General features: G+C 51.5%; 1 protein-coding gene across 1 annotated transcript in view; it reads left to right on the top strand.

Moving 5' to 3' along the window:
• The window catches only part of RIN3 (Ras and Rab interactor 3), a 124,548-nt gene that overhangs the window by 29,511 nt on the left and 74,369 nt on the right, over positions 1 to 20,668 (top strand). The window contains exon 2 of the mRNA XM_047080196.1: positions 10,513 to 10,717. Within this exon, the coding sequence (XP_046936152.1) occupies positions 10,513 to 10,717 (205 nt within the window). The remainder of the gene's footprint in view (positions 1 to 10,512; positions 10,718 to 20,668) is intronic.

Genomic DNA, 20,668 nt, shown 5'->3' with positions numbered 1-20,668 from the left:
CAGAGAGAGAGGGAGACACAGAATCGGAAGCAGGCTCCAGGCTCTGAGCCGTCAGCCCAGAGCCCGACGTGGGGCTCAAACTCACGGACCATGAGATCATGACCTGAGCTGAAGTCGGACGCTTAACCGACTGAGCCACCCAGGCGCCCCTGAAATTTGTTCTTTTTTTTTTTTTAACGTTTATTTATTTTTGAGACAGAGAGAGACAGAGCATGAACGGGGGAGGTTCAGAGAGAGGGGAGACACAGAATCCGAAGAAGGCTCCAGGCTCTGAGCCGTCAGCCCAGAGCCCGACGTGGGGCTCGAACTCACGGACCGCAAGATCGTGACCTGAGCCGAAGTCGGACACTTAACCGACTGAGCCACCCAGGCGCCCCTGAAATTTGTTCTTTTTTTTTTTTTTTTAACGTTTATTTATTTTTGAGACAGAGAGAGACAGAGCATGAACGGGGGAGGGGCAGAGAGAGAGGGAGACACAGAATCGGAAGCAGGCTCCAGGCTCTGAGCCGTCAGCCCAGAGCCCGACGTGGGGCTCGAACTCACGGACCGTGAGATCATGACCTGAGCTGAAGTCGGACGCTTAACCGACTGAGCCACCCAGGCGCCCCTGAAATTTGTTCTTTTAATGTAACTTCAGACTCCCAGGGAAGTTATGAGAATAGTACAGAGAACTCCTGTATGTACATTCTTCACCCAGACCCACCAGTGAACATTTTGTCACCTCTGCTCGTTCTAAGTTGCAGACACGGTGCCTCTTTACCCCAAGGTATCTGAGTGGGTGTTTCTCAAACAGAAGGACATTCTCTTACCTACCCTCAGCACAAGGACTAAAATCAGGACATTAACAGGATTTTGAGATTTAACTGTGTTGCATCGGTTCCTGCCTTTTAGCAGCTGCGTGATGGTCCCATTCTCTTAGGGATGGACTTTGGTCGTTCCCGTTGTCTGGTCACTGCAAACGCCCCTGCAGCCAGCCATCCTCATCGTCTCCTTGTGCCCGTGTGCATCCTGGGAGGGGCCGCTGGGCCTGGGCCACACCATCCCGTCTCTCTTAGATTTTGACAATCATTTTCAGAACAGGTGCACCTGTCTTCATTCTCGGTGGTGCTTCACCCTCTTGGTGCCCCAGCGGCTCCTAGAGGGCCGAGCCGTGGATTCTTGCTTATCTTGGCCCATCTCGTATGTTGCCACTGTAGCAACAGGTGTTCCTGGGAGAAACAGAACATGACTGTGTATGTGGCTGCCCCAGCCAGAATAAAGACCTGTTTGAAGTGTTATCACGTACCAGGTGCTGCTTGGTGTGGGTTGCATGTGGCAGGTGTTACCAGCTCCATTGTACAGATGAGAAAACTGAGCCCTGTAGCCGTTAAATACCTTGCCCTTGTCACTTGGCCAGGGCGCGGCAGGGGCTGGGACAGAGACTAATGAGCCCCAGGTCTTCGCCCTTGTGCTGGGCAGAGTGTGTGAAATGTCCACCGACCCTCGAGTGGTGAGTTTGTAGAGAGATGGCACCAGCTGAGAGGTTGATGTCCCTTCCTACCAGGTCTCACACCTCCCACACGCCGGTCCTTGTGTTTCTGGTCCCTCCCGCTCTGTGCAGAAGGAGTCATTTCATTCAGGAGCAGTCGGCATGGAGGACAAGGAACTGTCCTGGGCAACTGTCCTGTCTCACCCTGGGAGTGTTGAGGCATGGCTGCATCTCACGGCCACCAGAGTCACAGACAGGGACACTCCCCTCCAGGACCTCTCGACAATCCTGTCCCAGCTGGAGAAACAGGTGCCACCTCAAAAAGGAAAGGAGGGGACTTTGGACTTCTGAAGCTTAGGGTGGTTGCTGCCATCCATTTGGCAATTCAATTGTGGCTTTTAGAGGCGTGCTCTTAGTGACCCCATAATAATCGTCACACACGGAGTGCCCTTTTCATGCCACGTGCCTGCCTGCCGCATCTCCTTTGCTCCCAAGAGAAATCCTCTCAGCTGGTTGTACTTACTCCCTTTGCAGAAGAGGAAACTGGAGGTCATAGTGGTTGGATAAGGCATCCAAGCCCCACCAGAGTCTGTGCAAAACTGGGTTATGAGCCAGGCTCGGGAGACCCCAAAGCCAGCACCTCTCCACCCTGCATTCGTTTATGTGACAAACAGGTATATTTTCCCACATTTATTTAATTAGCATACGTTTTAATCATGTAAGTAATGCTAATCAGTATAAAAAATTGAAACAAATCCCCTGCACTTCTCAGAAATAACGGTCTTTAGTGATGTCTTACGTAGCCTTCTGGAAGTTATTTCTGTGTACATTTTTACATGTCTCTGTGTATGTTTGTATACATTCCAGATGATAGAACAACATTATCTAACCTCCTTTGCCATGTATGACAAAGGCGCAAATACATGGGAAATTTTTTAAATTCCTTCCAGAGCTAGAATAGTGTACTGCTTTTAAGTACAAACTCTAGAGCCACGTTGCCTCGGTTTGAATCCCAGCTCTGCCACATATTGGCTGTGTGCCCTTGGGTAAGCTATTTAACCTCTCTGTGCCTCAGTGTCCTCATCTTGACTTGGGACTGTTAGGTGTCGAGTATTGATTTCCCAGGACCGGGGCAGCTTTTGAAAACTTTGCAGCTTGAAACAACAGAAGCTTATTCCCTCACAATTCTGGAGGCCAGCATTGTATCTGCAGAACTGGTTCCATCTGTAGGCCCTGGGGGAGAATCCCTTCTGTGCCTCTCTCCTAGCTTCTAGTGGTGGCCCCCTCAGCCCGCGGTGCTCCTGGGCTTGGGGACGTCCTAAGCCAAGCTCTTCCTCTGCCTTCACGTGACTTTCCAGTGTCTCTTCGCAGGCTTTCTCTGTTCTTGTAAGAGCACCTCCCACTGGATTTAGGGCCCGTCCTCAACCCAGGATGATCTCATCCCTAACTTAATTACATCTACAAGATCCTTTTTCTAAATAAGTTCACATTCTAAGGTACAAGGGGTTAAAATTTGGACGTACCATGTTGGGGGGCACAGTGCAGCCCAGGTGTGTAAGTAGGAGGATGCCCAAGTTAAGGGATTGTGTAGAGTACTCAGAGCAGACCCACACATGGTTGTGCTGGGGGCTACTTGTACACCAAACAGGCGGGCTACTGCCCTGATTGGCATTACCAGGGCCGCCTCCCATCCACCCTCCTCCATGCCATCTGCGTGCCGTGCACCTTGTACAGTTATCTGGCCATCCCATAATATCCATCACTGGAGCACACCCACAGACCTGAGAGCCTGTGAGGGCAGGGACCAGGCTTCTGCATCCCAATAGACCCCCTTGATCTGGAAGCTTCTTGGGGTTGGGATCGTGGGTGGAACCTCTCCTTCGATCCCCCATTCCTCTTGAGTGCTGGCTGAGTCTGCACAAGGGAGCCTCAGTTCTCCGCACAGTGAGGCATCGCTGAACTTTCTGAACTGCCTCCCTGGGCCTGGGGCACTCATGAGCTGGGCACCTTCCATTTCTTCCTTCCGAACAGGCAGCATCGAGCCAGGCCCCACACCCCAAGCCGTCACCCTCACTGCCCTGACCCCACACTGGGGCAGCCTGTCCACCCCGAGCAGAGCTTTGCTCTCCAAAGCCAGGTTCATAGGCCCGTGACAGGGACATAGAAACCAGACCAGGGAGACGAGGACATGCCAGTTCACCCCTCCGTCAGGGAAGCTGGTGAGAAAGTCCCCCAAATACACCAGGTTGCTGTGTCCATGCTGTGCAGGGTGAGGGTCTCCTCGGGTGTCAGACCAGACTGCCTCTGGGCTGGCAGCCTGGTGTCCTTGGACAGCAGGCCCTGACTGGAGCCCCCCACCAGTGAGCCAAAGGAAACAGGTCGTGAACAGTTGCTCATTCCGGTGGAGTTGCTCTCAAGTTTCTGAGCCTCGGGGCGCCTGGGTGACTCAGTCGGTTAAGCGTCTAACTTCAGCTCAGGTCATGTCCCACTGCTCATGGGTTCGAGCCCCACATCGGGCTCTGTGCTGACAGCTCGGGGCCTGGAGCCTGCCTCAGATTCTGTGTCTCCCTCTCTCTCTCTGCCCTTCCCCTGCTCAAGCTCTGTCTCTTTTTCAAATATAAATTAAAACATTAAAGTTTCTGAGGCTCCTTACTTTTCGCTAACAGTGCCACTCGTTACCCAAAGGTTCCTCTGGCTGCCTTTGCAGGGCCTTCTGCTGGAGTTTGGCCGCTGAGGGGGAGGACGTGGGTGTCGGGGTCACCTGCTCTGCCAGCAGAGAAGGAGCGAGACAAGGCTGGGAGCTTTGGGCCTTGCTCCGAGTCACGAAAGCACCAGAGCCCCGAAGGAACCAGCTCACAAGGGCGTCTGCTCTGACCAGGCCAAAGAAGGCCAGCGGGGCCAGACCCTCTGATCCTCGAATCCCTGCTGACTTTGGGTTTGGGGTCATTTGGGCGCTCTGAGCGCCCACGTGTGACCGCAGAATGCCAGCGCCGGTGATGGAGCTTGGGGCTGGGCTGTGGGGCTCAAGCACAAGAGCGAAGGTGGAAATACCCAGAGCTGAGACCGTGTCGGATTTGGTTTCACTGCTGTGATGACTGGTATTGAGCAGCCTGGCCACATCAGCTCCTACTGCCAGGGGCCGTCGCTGAGCCACAAGGTGCTGGAACTTGTGGGTTACCCCTGGGGCCAGGTGTTGTCTGGGTTACAAGCCAAGTGCAGCACACAGATGTCTACCCCAGTCACTCTAATCAAATGTGCTAAATCCTAAAATCAAGACTACAAAGGGGAAGAATTGTAGTGATAAGAACCCCGTTGGAAGGTTGGAGTGATAGAAAAACAATAGTTAACATCTGCTGAGTTGTGCTAAGCACCCGGCAGACCTCTGTCTCACCGAGTTTTCATAATAACCCTTTTATGTAAGGGTTATTACTACCTTTTTATAGATGCTTAAACTGAAGCCCGGAGAAGTAACGTAACTGGCCAGAGGTCACACAGCCTGGATTCAAACCCAGGGCTTCTAGTATAACAGAAAGGCTTCTTCTCAATGGGTCTCAAGGGATGGGGAGAACTTTATCCCCAGTAGTTTACTGTAAAATATTTTGTTTTATTTTAAGTTTATTTATTTTGAGAGAGAGAGAGAGATAAAGTGAGGGAGGGTCAGACAGAGGGAGAGAGAGAGAATCCCAAGCAGGCTCCCCACTGTGAGTGCAGAGCCCAACGTAGGGCTCAAACTCAAGAACCATGAGATCATGACCTGAGCCAAAACCGAGAGCCGGACGCTTACCGGCTGAGCCACCCAGGTGCCCCTAAAAGATTTTAAACTTGCAGAAGAGTTGAAAGAATTTTTCAGTTAACACCCATATACCCGCCACATACCCTTAATGTTTTTGTATATTTACTTTATTACACCCCCATCTATCCCTCTATCCTCCTGTGAATCCACCTTACTTTTTAAACCATTTCAAAGAAAGTTTCGGGCACCCCTGGATATATTAGCATACGTATCATTAGCTCGAGTTCAGTATTCATTGGTGGTGCTTTTGTATTGTTTTGGTGTAAAATTTGCATAGGATGCAACGTAAATACACATATCTTAGTATACCACTCGGACTTCATACAAATGGGTTCAGACAGTATGTATGTTTTTCTGCATTTGGTTTCTTTCACTCAGTATGTTTTTGAGATTCATCCACGTGGTTGTATGGATCAGCACTTCCTAGTCTGTCGTGAGATAGACAGTGAGATACCACTGTCTGTCGTTCATTCTGCCATTGATGGACCCCTGGACCAGTGTCAGGCTATTATGAGGAAAGCTGCCATGAAGATTCATGTCCAGGTCTTTGTGTGGACATATTTTATTTCTCTTGGGTGGGATGGCTGGCCAGATGGTAGGTGTCTGTTTAGACTTATTAAAAACACACAAAAAACCTGCCTTTTTCGGGGCGCCTGGGTGACTCAGTCAGTTGAGCATCCGACTCTTGATTTAGGCTCAGGTCATGATCCCGGGGTCATGGGATCAAGCCTTTGTCGAGCTCTGTGTTGGGCATGGAGCCTACTTAAGATTCTCTCTTTCTCTCCCTCTGCCCTTCTCCCCCACTCATGCTCTCTTAAAATGAAAAATTAAAAAAAACAGAAAACCGGCCTTTTTCCAAAGTGGTTGTACCAACTCACATTCCCTCCAATAACATGCAACGGTTCTGATTACTTCCCATCTTCACCAATTTGTGACATCAGTCTTTTTAATTTTAGCCATTCTGGTGGTTGTGTCGCGGCATCTCATTGTGGTTTTGATTTGCATTTCCCTAATGACTAATGATGTTGGGCAGTCTTTCACCTGCTTACTAGCCATTCGTATGCCTTCTTCTTTGAGGTATTTTCAAATCTTGTGTCCGTTTTTAACATCGACTTGGTTGTTCTCTGTTAGGTGTATGCTTTGCGGATATCTTCTTTGAGCCTATGGTTTGAGTATTCGTTTTCTTCATGAGGTGTTTTGATGACACGTGTGTAAATTTTGGTATGTGTAATTTATCCATCTTTCCTCGTGTGATTCTTGCTTTCTGGTCCAATCCACTAAACTTTTGGCTGCCCGTTGGAGAAAATGTTGGGAGGGAGTAACAGGGAACCCGAAGGAATTGCAGGTGGACAGAGCAGGGTGGGGAAGCTCGGGTTCTGCTGAGCTGATGGAGGGCAGCCCTTTGTAGGGGAGTTTGCAGGGGGCAGGGCTCAGAAAGAGAATGCCTTCAATATTAGGGGACTGGATTGGATCCTTCAGGTGGTGGGAGCCATTGAAGGTTTTAGAGCTGGAAGGGATGTGATCACAAGGGTGGCACAGTGCCCATGACATTGGAGGCTGGGCAGTTTCTCCTTGGTCACCCTGTCCTCAGGATGCAGGTGGGACTCCCAGGGAGCTGGGGGCAGGGAACAGCTTCATCTCTGTGGATCCTTGAAGACTCTCCATGGGCCCAGAAGCCACCCCATGAGGCCCCGTGGGCCCCATGAGGTCATAGAGGGCCCATTTCTTGCTGAGGAAGCTTGCGTGGTAGTGGGCTAGTTGCTAATCAGAAGCCCAGGGAAGGTGTTCATATATATGGATTTAGAGCCACCTCTGCCAGTGGCTCCAGAATCTTACAGGGACCCCCACCCTGCCCCCTCCGACCTCCCCTCCTCCTCCCCCCGCATCCCCACCCCTGCACCTGCCAGCCCCCAGGCTTCCGGGTAAGATTGCTCAAAGGCCTTCACCCTTCCCCAGACATCTGCGTCCTCCGTACAGCTCAGCACGACCTGACGCACTCTAGGTCACTCGTTCACCTTGTCAGTCACCTGGCCCCTCTCCTAGACATGAGGTTTGTTGTTGTCGTTTGGTTTTGTTTTCTCTGCTCTAACCCAGTGCCTGGAACAACATCGGGAGCTTGCAGACCCTCAGAGACTGTTCACAGTACAAGTGAATACAAGACAGACCCCCTCCTTTCTCACAGAGCCTGTTTGTTTGATCATGGCTTTGGTTCCATAGGACAAAATGAGGACCTTTGTCCCCAAAGCCCAGGCCCTGCCTCAGGCCACCCAGTAAGTGGAGGAATATTCCAGGCCACCCCCTGCCCATTGCACAGATAAGAAAACAGACTCTGAGGGAAAGGACGTTTCAAGGCCTAAGCCTAGCTGGGGGCAGAGAGGAAGTTGGAGCTCTCGCCCCCAGCTGCCATTAGAACCCTAACCTGCCCCTGGGGGAGGCCCCAGGCCAAGTAAGGAGGTTTAAAGATGATCAGGAAGACTTTTGGTTCCAGAAGATAGTTTTGTGTTTCCAAGTGGGGGGAGGGGTTAGAGCAAACGAACAGGCCCTTTTCTGGGTAATTCTGGCCTCCACCCTTCTCACTTCTGTCCCAGAGGAGATGCTGTGACCACCCTCATCCTTCAGGGCCTGGGAAGAGGTTACATCAGTATCGGCTGGGCCTCCCTGGACTTGAACTCCAAATGAGGCCCACTGGGCCCCAGCCCCACGGCCTGTGGACATCCATAGCGCGGCCCTACAGCCCCTCCCAGCCCACTCCTGTTGCCCTGGTGACCAGGCACACTTCTCTGCGTGGACCCGGAGGGGAAATCCACGAGTATCCGTGCCTGCACATCCAGCATCCCTGAGACGGAGGGCTTCTCCAGGGATTTGGGAGTGGGGGCATCAGGAGGGAATTTTAGCACACACCCACATTGGCTGACCGCACACCCGCCTAGCCGGGTCTCTGCAAAACCCGGCTGCTTAAACAACACAGTGCTGCCGGACCTGTTTGGTCCAGCACTTCCCAGCCTCCCTGCAACCTAAGACCTGCCAGGACCCTGCCCTTCCCTTTAGGAGATGCCGTTCCCTCATCAGGACTTTTGGGTCTTGCTGCCCTCTGACCCCCTCTCCCCCACCACCTGGTTCCACTTTTCTGTGCCTGTCACGGGGTTCATCCTGGCCTGGTCCCTCCACAGGGCGTCTCCTTACTAGCATCCGCTAGTCAGGGACACAGGCAAAAGAGGGGCACCAGCCACAGCTTCCTAGGTAATAAGGGTTCCCATCCCTGCAGATACACCTAGAGATTAAGTTCCTCAGAATCAAAACTCTGTGTGTGCAGGGGTTCCGGTGGAGTGAGCATTTGGGGGAGGGTCTGGGGTCTCTTAAACTGGACCTCTACTTTGGTTTTGCTCTTTCTTAGGCCTGTGATAGGCCTCCTTCCCCGCCCCCCCCCCCCCGACCTATCACATCCTCACCCTGGGGAGCAGAGAGTGTTGACTGGGAGGGACATAAGGGAGCCTTCTGGAAATGTCTGTATCAGAGCAATAGAACTATAATGCAAGCCACAAATGAAGTTTTGAATTTTCTCGTAGCCACATTAAAAAAATAGAAGGAGGGACGCCTGGGTGGCTCACCTCAGTTAAGCATCCGAGTTTGGCTCAGGTCATGATCTTGTGGTTCATGGGTTTGAGCCCCGCATCGGGCCGTGCACTGACAGTGTGGAATCTGCTTGGAATTCTCTGTCTCCCTCTCTCCACCCCTCCACCCCCACCAAAATAAATAAATAAACTTTAAAAAAAGTAGAAAGAAACAGGTGAAATTAATTTTAATAATGTTTTCTTTAACCAAATACACTCAAACTATTATTTCAACGTGTCGTCAACATAAAATATTATTAATGAGCAATTTTACAGTCTTTTTTTTTTTTTTTTTTTTCATATCAAGACTTCAGCTCCTGTGTGTGTTTGATACTCCTAGCAGGTCTCAATTCAGTCAACCCACTTTTAAGAGCTCAATAGCACTGGTCTCTATCTGGGTGGTAGTTAACATGGGTATATGTATGTATGTATATATATGTATACATACATATATACATAATTAACACGGGTATATATATAACATATATATATATACATATATAATTCTGTCTAGATGTATACTAAAGACTTGTATGTTTCACTGTAAGTTACACTTCAATTTAAAAGTTTTTTTTATTTTATTTTTTAACGTTTATTTATTTTTGAGACAGAGAGAGACAGAGCATGAACGGCGGAGGGTCAGAGAGAGGGAGACACAGAATCCGAAGCAGGCTCCAGGCTCTGAGCTGTCGGCACAGAGCCCGACACGGGGCTCGAACTCACGGACCGCGAGATCGTGATCTGAGCCGAAGTCGGCAGTTCAACCTACTGAGCCACCCAGGCGCCCCTCAATTTAAAAGTTTTTAAGGGGCTCCTGGGTGGCTCAGTCGGTTAAGGGTCCAACTCTTGGTTTTGGCTTGTGAGTTTGGTTTGTGAGTTTGAACCCCACATCAAACTCCACACCCACAGTGCAGAGTCTGCTTGGGATTCTCTCTCTCCCTCTCTTCTCTCTCTCTCTCTCAAAATAAACAAATAAACTAAAAAATAATAAAAGGGGCACCTGGGTGGCTCAGCCCTTAAGCATCTGACCGAGTCAGGTCATGATCTCACAGTTCGTGAGTTCAAGTCCCACATCAGGTGAGCTTGAGCCGCGCTTCAGGTGAGCACAAGACCGGCTTCAGGTAAAACACCAGCCCCGCTTTGTGAGAGAGCCCCGCTTCTCTCTCTCTCTCTCTCTCCCTCCCTCCCTCCCTCCCTCCCTCTCTCTCTCTCTCTGACCCTTATGGGTCTCTCTCTCTCTCTCTCTCTCTCTGCCCCTGGCTCACTTGCACCCTCTAGAGAGAGGTACAAAAAATGATAATAATAAAAATAATAAAAGTTTTAAAAATTCTCTTCAGAGCTCTGCTCCAATGCCCGCTGTGTTTCCCTGAAGCCATCCTGGGTTGGAATTAGCTACTTCTGTTACACTGTGCTTCTGTTATGTTTATCCCAATGCTTCCGCTGCTGTTTCTGTGCGTATCCAACCCATTTTATTGTAAGCACCCTAAGGGGAAGATCATGGTTTATCTTTTAATTCCCAAAGGACTCCTGGCTTCACAGATGCTAGATGAATAACTGACCATTGAACCGAATCCCCGTTTGTTGCACACCAGTCTCTGGGCTGGCTGCAGGATGGGCTGATCATTTGATTCTGTTCTCAGTCCTGTTCCAGATGTTGGCAAACAAGGAGAGGAAGAAGAGGAGGAAGGTGGCATGGGGCCCTGTCTGCCGGTCACCCCGAAGAACTGCCTTCCACGGCGGGGCATCAGCGTCCTGGAGAAGCTCATCAAAACGTGCCCGGTGTGGCTGCAGCTGGGTCTGGCCCGGGTGGAGGCAGCCAGGATCCTGCAGCGGGAGGCGGCTGGGGTGAGTTGGGGTCTCTTCACCTTGTGACGGGTGGGCGGGCACAGCCACAAGGAGCTGCCTGGGCTCCCACCCAAGCAGCTGGCCTCTGCACAACCGGCCATCTACATTCCTTTCTTGGGTTTATCAGCTTTTCGACTGGGGTGTCTTTTCCCCAAACTCAGGAGCGAGAGACTGGCGGGAGGTCTGGTGTCCCTGCTGGAGAGCAGGGAACTGTGTGGCTGGCATGGGCTGCTCTGGGCATTCGTGCACCTGCGTTGACACTTGGAGAAGAAAGGGAATGCCTTCAATATTAGGAGACTGGATTGTGGACAGGACCAGGCATCTGGGACCAGAGGGTACCAGAGGATATCAGAGCTGGAGGGACCTGAGAAATCATTTTACACCCCTTTATTTGACATATGAGAATTAGGGGGCTGTGTGTGTTGGAGGCAAAAGCTCTTGAGTCAGGCTCTGTGAGTTGAGTGAGCCTCCCTTTCTCTCACTTTGAAATGGGGCCATCAATTAAAGTGCTTTGCTCTAGGTGACAGGGGCATTGCAGGGGAAGAAAGATCCGTAGATAGTGAATCAGAGCTCATCAAATGCCACCGACCACCACCCCATGCATTTTCTGTTCCATGCCACTTCCTTTAAAAAAAAAAAATTCGTTTAATTATAAAAGTGATAGGCATATGTATTCACTGTAAAAAAAAAAAAATCAAACTGGACAGACGTGACAAAGTAAGGAGTAGAGTCTTCTCAAAGTTTTTGCCATCTATTCTCTTTCAGCCTCTACTCCACTCCCCAGGAGTCTTTTTTTCGGTTTTCTTTTTTATCGAGGTGAAATTCCCATAACAGAAAATTAACCATTGTCAAGTGCACCATTTAGTACGTTCGCAGTGTTGTCCCAGCACCGGTCCTGTCAGACATCTGCCAGACATTTCCTGGCCCCAACGTGAAGCCCTGCATCCAGTCCCCCCACCCGCATCTCCGCCCCTGCCCCCGGCAACCTCCAGCCTGCTGCCGAAGCCTCTTTTGCTCTAAGTGCATGGTGTGTCCCTCCAGGCATCCTGTACGCAGAGCCCCATGTTGATAGCGGCCAGGATTCATCAGGTACTTACTGAGTCCCAGGCACTGGTCTCAGGTCTGTCTGTGAATCATCACTCTTTGGGCTCACAGCAGCCCTCTGAGGTAAGCATTACAATTATGCCCGTTTCACAGAGGAGGCAACCGCGAGGCAAAGAAGTTGAGTGACCTCCCCCAGATGACTCAGGGAGCAAGGGCCCGAGCTGAACCCAGGCAGTCTGGCTGCTGCCGTGCTGTCTGACACACGCACGTGCAGGTGGAATCATGCCTTTCGGCCGCTGAGCACTCCTCCGGGGTTCAGCGTCGATGCAGTGTGCAGTCTACGTGCGCTGTGTCCAGGGAATGCTCCAAGCTCCCGAATACACGGGGCTCGGTTGATTAGTGAACTCATTCACCTTGGACTAGATAGAATCCATCAAGTCCGCAGTTCCAGGATTACCGGAACTTAGGGGCTTCCAGCCACGTCCCAACTTCCCTTTGTCACAGGTGCCCCTGCCCCAGGGAGTGGGGACCCTCCCTCTTAGGGAGTGAGGCTCCACAGCCCAGCAGGATCCTTCCCAGCTCAAGGGAGGCCTCCTCTGGGTATGGTGGCAGGTGCCCCGTGGGCCAGGCGAGTCCCACCGCAGCACCAGGGGCAGCCTGGGAGTCTGTAGATCCCTCTGGAGGGATGAGCGGGGAGGGAGCTCGAAGGGCCGGCTGTGAGGCTGTCGTGCTCGAGAAAACAAGGTCTGTTGTTTCGTCCTTCCCCGCCATAAAGTTTTCTGTTTGGAAATAACTGACGGCTTCAGAGCGGATGATAAAACCGTGTGGAAAAACGGAGTCGGGGGCTCAGGCCAGTGAGTGTCCCAGTCAATGTTCCCAGGCCCCAGGCTCTGAGAAACATCCTCTTCCCTATTAGGTTCTTCTTCTTTTTTTTTTTTTTTTTAAGTGTTTATTTATTTTTGAGAGAGAGAGAGAGAGAGAGCTGGGAGGGGCAGAGAGAGAGGGAGACACAGGATTCGAAGCAGGCTCCAGGCTCTGAGCTGTCAGCACAGAGCCCGACGCGGGGCTCAAACTCATGCCACTGTGAGATCATGGCACGCTTAACCAACTGAGCCACCCAGGAGCCCCGACTCTTCTCTATTAGGTTCTGAGGGGATTAGCTTCCCACCCTTCCCGGAGGCGATGCAGCTCAAAAACAGCCCCAAGTGCAATGTTTTGATGCTGAGGGATGGCCATTTTCTGGAGCTTTCTTGGTCACTGGGAGAGGTGTGCCCCGGGCGTGGGTGTAGATGTGGGCAGATAGCACAGTGAGGACCCTTCCCAGGAGAAGGCAGGTGCGTCTCCAGGGCCGGCTGGGCTGGGCCGAGGTCTTGACTGCTCTGCCCCCGAAGGGTTCAGCCCTCGCTTCAAAAACTTTAAGATAACCCCAACTCACAACAACAATAGTGGTTCTAAGTGAAGAATGCTTACTGATGCCAGGCCCTGTACTGGCATTAATTCAAGTACTGCATGATGTCGTCTCATTGAATCCTTGTGATAATTCTGTGGGGCTGACTCTGCTATTATCCCCAGTTTCCAGATGATGAAACTGAGGCTAAGAGGAACATTTCTAGTTTGGGCTTCCCTTGAAGCAGACCCCGAGATGAGGATTTGAGTTCAAGAGGTTTATTTGGAAGGTGACCCCAGGGAGCACCAGCAGGGGAAGTAAGACAGGGAAGGGAAGGGAAGGGAGGCAGCTGATAAAAGGTATGTATGTGATCATGCAAGTTACCTCTGGGCAAAGAGGAGTGAATCTTGCTGGAGCACTCTAGGAGCCAGTGTAGAACACGCATCTCGAGGTCATCCCACATCTCAAGGTCATCCCCCCACTCTCGAGGGATGAGAAAGCAGTTGTTGTCTGCCAACCCCTGAGAACCGTTGGTTCAAGGCTGTGGAGGTGAGGATTCATGTTCCAGCACCTCCTGTCTGCCCTGGGTATGAGAAGACCTGACCCTGGCCAGAAAGCGGTGCTGAGCTCTGGAGTGATGTGGGCAGACTTCCTGGAGGAGGCAGATGCTGAGCTGGGTCATGTGGCATGGATGGGCAGGACTGAGATGGGGGGAGCTGAGAGGTTCATTGGAGAGTTGGTGGGTGGGAGAACCGTACAGGCTGAGCCCCAGAGGTCGGCATGAGCTGGGCTGGGCACACGGCGATGGACCTATGATCCGGGGGCTGAGTCTAGCAAATAGAAAGCTTCTCCAGGGCTAGGTCCTAAAGTGACCCCTCGCCCAGAGGCCTGAATCAGATCCTGGGAGTAAGACCATAGCTAACATTGAGAGAGAAGGCAACTGCCCTAAAGGAGGTCAGCCAGGCCCTCGCTCGGTTCCCGCTCGCTGCCCCTCGGAGGCCGCAGGAGCAAGGCCAGCCCTGAGAACAACAGAATTAGAGCAGATGCACCTTCTGTCGGCTTCCCTGCCCTCTGCCTTTACCCCGGACTCTTCCTCTTCTATATTTTCAAGCAGAAGCCAAGCCCTAAGCTCACACTCTGATAACAACGATGGGCCAACTTTTACCCAGAGTTTTCCCCAGAGTTGCTCTTTGCACAACCTGATCCATTCTCACGGCGATTTCTTTCAGGTAGTAAGTGTTACTAGCGTCCCCATTTCCAGATGAGGAAACAAAGGCACGAGAGGTTCACTCACTTGCCTGAGGCCACACGACTGGTGAGCGCAGAATCTGCATGGCGTGACCTTCATCGAAGGCCCTTTGCTGGGTACCTTCATCCCACACAATGGCCTGAAACTCAGCTACAGTGTTGCTTTCTTTGTTTTTAAAGCTGCAGACACTGCAGGTGACTTCCAGGCTGTGAGAGAGAGAGAAGGGTCTCCAGGGATGGCCTGGACCCACCCTTCCTGATGTGGAGGGTACTTCCTCCTATCCATACGAATGGTCAAGAGACTGGGCATCCTGCCCCCTTGCCCCCACACCAGTATCTCTGTGACCTTGACCACGACCCATCCCCTCCACCCCTCCCTGTCTCTCCTCCCTGCAGCCTGCTTCTCTGATAAGGTGTTGGGAACATACTGGCCCATTTTTTATTTGTGTGTATCCAGAAACCAGGCAATCGAAAAGCCACCTTTATTCCATCTGCACCCAAACATTGTTGTGTTTTAAAAACAAAAACAAAAACAAAAACCACACTTATTTTGGAAATTTGAGATTCGCAGAACAGTTGCAAAGATAGTATAGGGAGCTCCCAAATACTCCTCACCCAGTTTCTGCTATAGTTAACATTTAACGTTAGTAGGATACATTTGTCACAATTAATGAAACAATATCGATACATTCATGTTAACTAAAGCCCACAGCTTGTACCCAGTGTCCATTTTCTGTCCCAGCGTCTCCTCCAGGGCACCGCATTACATTTAGTCGCGGTGTCTTCTCAGGCTCGTCTTGACTGTGAGTTTCTCAGGCCTTCTTTGTTGTTCAATGGCCTTGACAGTGTTGAGGGATACAGGTATTTTAAGGTATTTTGTAGGAGGGCCCTCGGTTGGGATTTATCTGATGGTTAGACTAGCGTTATGGGGCTGTTCTCATCACATCATGTCAAAGGCACCTACTATTAACATGACTTACCACTCACTGTTAATATTGACCTTGCTCACCTGGCTCAGGTTGTGCTCAGGTTTCCCCTTGGCAAAGTTAACTGTTTCCCCCTTTCTGTACTGCCCTCTTTGGCAGGAAGCCACTGTGCATATGGCCCACCCTCAGGGAGTGGGGAATCCTTACGACCTACGTCAATTAGTTGGAGCTCTTCTGCACAAGATCTTTTTTGTGTCCTCTCCATTTATTTATTCATTTATTTATTTATTTTTTAATGTTTATTTATTTTTGACAGAGACAGAGCATGAGCGGGGTAGAGGCAGAGAGACACACACACACAGAATCTGAAACAGGCTCCAGGCTCTGAGCTGTCAGCACAGAGCTCGATGCGGGGCCCGAACCCACAGGCTGTGAGATCATAACCTGAGCCGAAGTCAGACGCTTAACCAACCGAGCCACCCAGGCACCCCTCCATTTATTTGTTTATTCAGTCATTTAGTTGTATCAATATGGACTCATGGATATTGATTTCAATGCTTTGGGTTATAATCCAATACTATTTTAATTATTTTGTTGCTCAAATTGTTCCAACTTTGGCCATCGGGAGCTCTTTCAGTTGCTTCCTGAGTCCCTTTGACATACGCCCGTCATCGCGTGCGCGTGTGTGTGTGTGTGTGTGTGTGTGTGTGTGTGTGTGTTTGGTCTTTGGAGCACTTCCTTACTTTCTGACTGCATGCTTCTTGTGTATTTCTTTTTTTTTTTTAATTTTTTAAATGTTTATTTACTTTTGAGAGACAGCATGAACAGGGGCAGGGCAGAGAGAGCTGGAGACACAGAATCTGAAGCAGGTTCCAGGCTCTGAGGTGTCAGCACAGAGCCCGATGTGGGACTCGAACTCATCAGCGGTGAAATCATGACCTGAGCTGAAGTCAGACACTTAACCAACTGAGCCACCCAGGTGCACGTGTATATTGCTTGCCCCAGTCCTGGAATCAGCCATTTCTCCAAGAAGCCCTGGTTCCTTTCGTTAGAAAATAATATTAGAAAGCAAGATCGGGGTGTTAGGTTTGTTTATTGCTACTGGAATATCATTGCTTGGAGGACAGAAGATAGCTTTTAATGAAAGAAATCTCTTGTAAGACTGCTTTTGTGGTGGGGGTTTAGCTCAATAGTTGCAGCAGCCTAGTTGTGATACAGACCAGCCACACAGGTGGTTCAAGGCACCTTCCCCAGGTGTGAGTCAAGGAATACCGATTCCGTTCAAGGTGAGTTTGGCAAGGGGTTGGGTGCCTGGTGGCTCAGCCGGTTAAGCATCTGACTCTTGACTTCAGCTCAGGTCATAATCTCATGAACTGTGAGATCATTCCCTGTATCCATGCTGATAGCATGGAGCCTGCTTGGGATTGTCTTTCTCCCTCTCCCTCTGCCCCTCCCCTGCTCACGCACTCTCTCAAAATAAAAAACTTCAAAAGATTAGTTCGGCAAAAGCATCAGGGAAGCCTCTCTCTTGCCCCTTCGGGGTGCTGGGGCCAGGAAGGAAGGCACAGTCAACACTTAGGGCAGACCTACTGTGTGCCACGCACCATCTGTCATCTTTCCAACAGCCCTGCAGAACAGGGGGCGGGCTTTCTATTTTACCCCTGAGGAAACCCAACGCCCATGGTAAGGAGCCTGCCCTGAGTAATAGCTGCTAAATGGTCAAGTGCGATTGGAAGCCACCAACTGACTGCCTTCAAAGGCTTTAAAAAAATACAATGTCTCGGGGCGCCTGGGTGGTGCAGTCAGTTGAGCGTCCGACTTCAGCTCAGGTCATGATCTCATGGTTTGTGAGTTCGAGCCCCGCGTCGGGCTCTGGTCGGGCTCTGTGCTGACAGCTTGGAGCCTGGAGCCTGCTTCCGATTCTGTCTCCCTCTCTCTCTACCCCTCCCCCGCTCATGCTGTGTCTCTGTCTCAAAAATAAACAAACATTAAAAATATGGGGCACCTGGGTGGCTCAGTCGGTTGGGCGTCCGACTTCGGCTCAGGTCACGATCTCGCGGTCCGTGAGTTCGAGCCCCGCGTTGGGCTCTGTGCCGACAGCTCGGAGCCTGGAGCCTGCTTCCGATTCTGTCTCCCTCTCTCTCTACCCCTCCCCTGCTCATGCTCTGTCTCTCTCTCTCCCTCTCAAAAATGAGTAAACTTAAAAAAAATACAATGTCTCGGCCTCATTCCCAGAAATGCGGATTTTTTTTTTTTTTTTTTTTTTGGTCTGGAGTAAGGGCTCAGGCACCAACGTGTTTTAACAGCTCCTAGGTGATTCTGATGTGCAGCCAGGATTGAGAAACTCCATCCACTCCGTGCCTTGCCACCACTCCATTATCAGTATCGGGAAACGTGGGTCATGTGTCCAGAGTGGCCTCTAGAGCCATGGCAGCCCCTGAGTTTGTGGCCTCTGGGAAGGACCAGCCACTTCTGTTGCTGCTCGGATGGGCATGATTGGAAAATTTCCCCCAGCAATGGGAAAATAGCCCTAAAATAACAGAAATTGTCCAGGCCAAAAAATGGATCATAAAAATAAAATCATTATTGTGTCTTGGGCTTTGGGTTTGTATATATTTATTTGGAGAGGAGGAGGGGCCTGCAGTGACTGCATACTTCTCTCCCGAAGCATATTCTGTCCAGCTGTTACTGAAATCAGTTGGGCTTTCCAAAAACCCACACTGGTGAAGGGTAGACAGGAAGAGGCTCCTACAGCCGTCTGTTGCGGCCTCGTGGACTGCAGGCATCGACCCGTGAAACGCCCTGTGCAAGCCTGTCAGGATCTGGGCAAGCCCCCAGGGCACTGGTGCTGGGAGAGAATCTTCTGGAAGGAAGGAGTTGTGGGACCCTCCCACCCCCTTGCCCTCCCTAGACTGGAAAGGCCAGCTCAGGGGGGGGAAGTGACTTGCCAGAGGACACAGCAAACCAGGGTCGGAACTAGGAGGGACACCCAGTGTCCTGCCTTGCAGCCCAGTGCTCTGACCACTACCCCACTGTTGTTTTGGGCGTGGGGACGGGAGAACCCTAGCTCTTTAGAGAAAATCGGACCCCCTGGGATGCCTAGGTGGCTCCGTCAGTTGAGCCTCGGACCTCGGCTCAGGTCATGGTCTCACACTTCATGGGTTCGAGCCCCGTGTCGGGCTCTGTGCTGACAGCTCAGAGCCTGCTTCAGATCCTCTGTCCCCATCGCTGTCTGCCCCCGCCCCCCGCTGGTTCTCTAAATAAATAAACTTTTTAAGACAGGGGTGGGGGGGTGGGAAGAGGGCACAGAAGGAGTGGGCTGATTCAGATGTCGGCCCAACGGGGCACCAAACTGTACTTGTTCCCACAGAGGAGAGAGGTTGAGTGAGGACACTGGGGCACAGCAAGGTTTGTTGGTGGCCTGGTTAACGGGGGAAGACTCAGGAGTGGCGGGGGATGGTACAGAGGGCAAGACTGTGAACTGTTGCACTCGTTATGACCCCGGGCAGCCCACAGGCACAGGTTTCCTGCAGGTGGACAAAGAAGGCTGGACTTGTCACCTCCTGTTCCCTCACTGCCCACCTTGAGCTTATCCTTGTCTCTGGGCCGAGGCCTGACATCTGGACCCGGCCTCGCTGTGAGTGCCTGGGGCCTCACATGCTTCCTTTCTGACTCATGGAGCCATCCACAAACAGTGGAGGATAGGAATGCTACCTCTGTACAGTAGGGGTTTCTGTGCCATTTGCCCTCAGGGCCCCGAGGCAGGTAGAGGGTCCCTGGGGAAGGGAGGCACCAAATACTGAGAGCTTATTATGTAGCAGGCATTCTCCGGAAGGCACCTGTGCAGTTCTTCTGATAATCACTTGAGGCACTGCGTCAGCCGGGCATGCTTTTGGCTTCAAGTAACAGCAAACCCAGCCTGTGGTAACTTGAGCCATAAAGCTATGACTGTTTGTGTAATGAGGAATGTGGAAGTTGGGGCCCAGGGTTAGTTTAGCAGCTAACCAATGTCCTTAGAACCCAGGGTCTTTCCACCTTTCTGTTCCCCCATCTTCAAGGTGTTGGCTTTGTGTCCTCAGATTTGTCACCTCATAGTTACAAAAGGGCAGCTGCAGCTCCAGCCATCTCACCCATTCAAAGGCAGGTGGTCACAGGCAAACGGCTTTCTTCTCCTAGACTCAGTCTTTTTGCCAGGGAACAAATATTTTTTAGATGCCTTTTTGGTCACCCCTAACTGCAAGGGAGGTTGGGAAAGGGGATGAATGGTAGAAAGGAGCAGAAGAACCATGATTGGCTTTGACCAAACATGATTCATCTCCTGAGGCAGGATCCATTGCACCCAAGTCAGAATTGGGGTTGGTTAGCAAGAAAGGGAAGAGATTAGTTCTCGGGGAGCTAACTCCTAGCGACCGTCACCAGCAGGAACTATCATGATCCCATTTTCCAGAGGAAGAGGCAGCCCCAGAGGGACCACACAGCTCTGAGTGGCTGAGCTAAGAACGGAACTCAGAGTTATCTCGCTCTAGAGCTGCAGGCTGAAGTTGTACGTGGAAGGGCCCCAAAGCCCAACGCTCTGAACGTTCCCCTTTCTCTCTCTCTTTCTGCTGGTCCTGCCCCCATACTTTTCTCATCTGCACAATGGGTAAAATACTCCAGACCCTAGGGAGGGAGTTGCTGCAAGGTACCTAAAACCTCTAGCCTGGCGCCTGGCATAGGACGCATGCTCGGTTGACAACGTGGGTTGGTGGCGTTGGAGGACGTGTCCTGTAGTGGTCACAACTGTGGCCTGAAGGTCACTGGCCTCGCATTCTCGTCCTGGCTCTGCCACTAACGACTGATGTGACCTCAGGAGGTCTTTTTGCATTGCTGGGTCTTCGTTTCTTTGGCTGGAGAGTGGGGATCTGGGCATGTTCCTGGCCTTCAAATATCCCCCCACCCCTGCCTCCAGAGAGCTCGGGGGCCCCTGCATGGCTCCTCACAGAAAGAAGAGAGGAGGGGGTTCCCAAAGGATGAGGCCCAAGTCCATACCCCAGATGGCTGTATCATTACCTACTGTTGCATGACAAATCACTTGAAATTTCGGTGGCTTAAAATGGTCACCGTTTGATTTGCTCACAGTTCTGTGGGTTAGCGATCCGGGCTGGGTTCTGCTGAGCACCGCGGCTGGTACTCACCCGGGCTCGGCCACGCAGCCGCAGTCAGCTGGCAGCTGGGCTGGGGCTGGCTGGCCTGACACGGGCTCACTCACCTGTCTGGCCCCTGGGGGTGGGCTGCTGGCTGGGCCGCGTGACTCCAGCGGACTCACTCAGATGTCCTCACGTGACAGCTATGGTCCAAAAGGGTCAA

The sequence above is a fragment of the Lynx rufus genome, unplaced genomic scaffold, assembly GCF_022079265.1.
Source record: "Lynx rufus isolate CCGP_SWC_20201006 ecotype Redwood Valley unplaced genomic scaffold, mLynRuf1.p SCAF_17, whole genome shotgun sequence".
NCBI lineage: Eukaryota > Metazoa > Chordata > Mammalia > Carnivora > Felidae > Lynx > Lynx rufus.
Note: the sequence above shows the minus strand (reverse complement) of the source record. Positions and strands in the feature narration are given on the sequence as shown.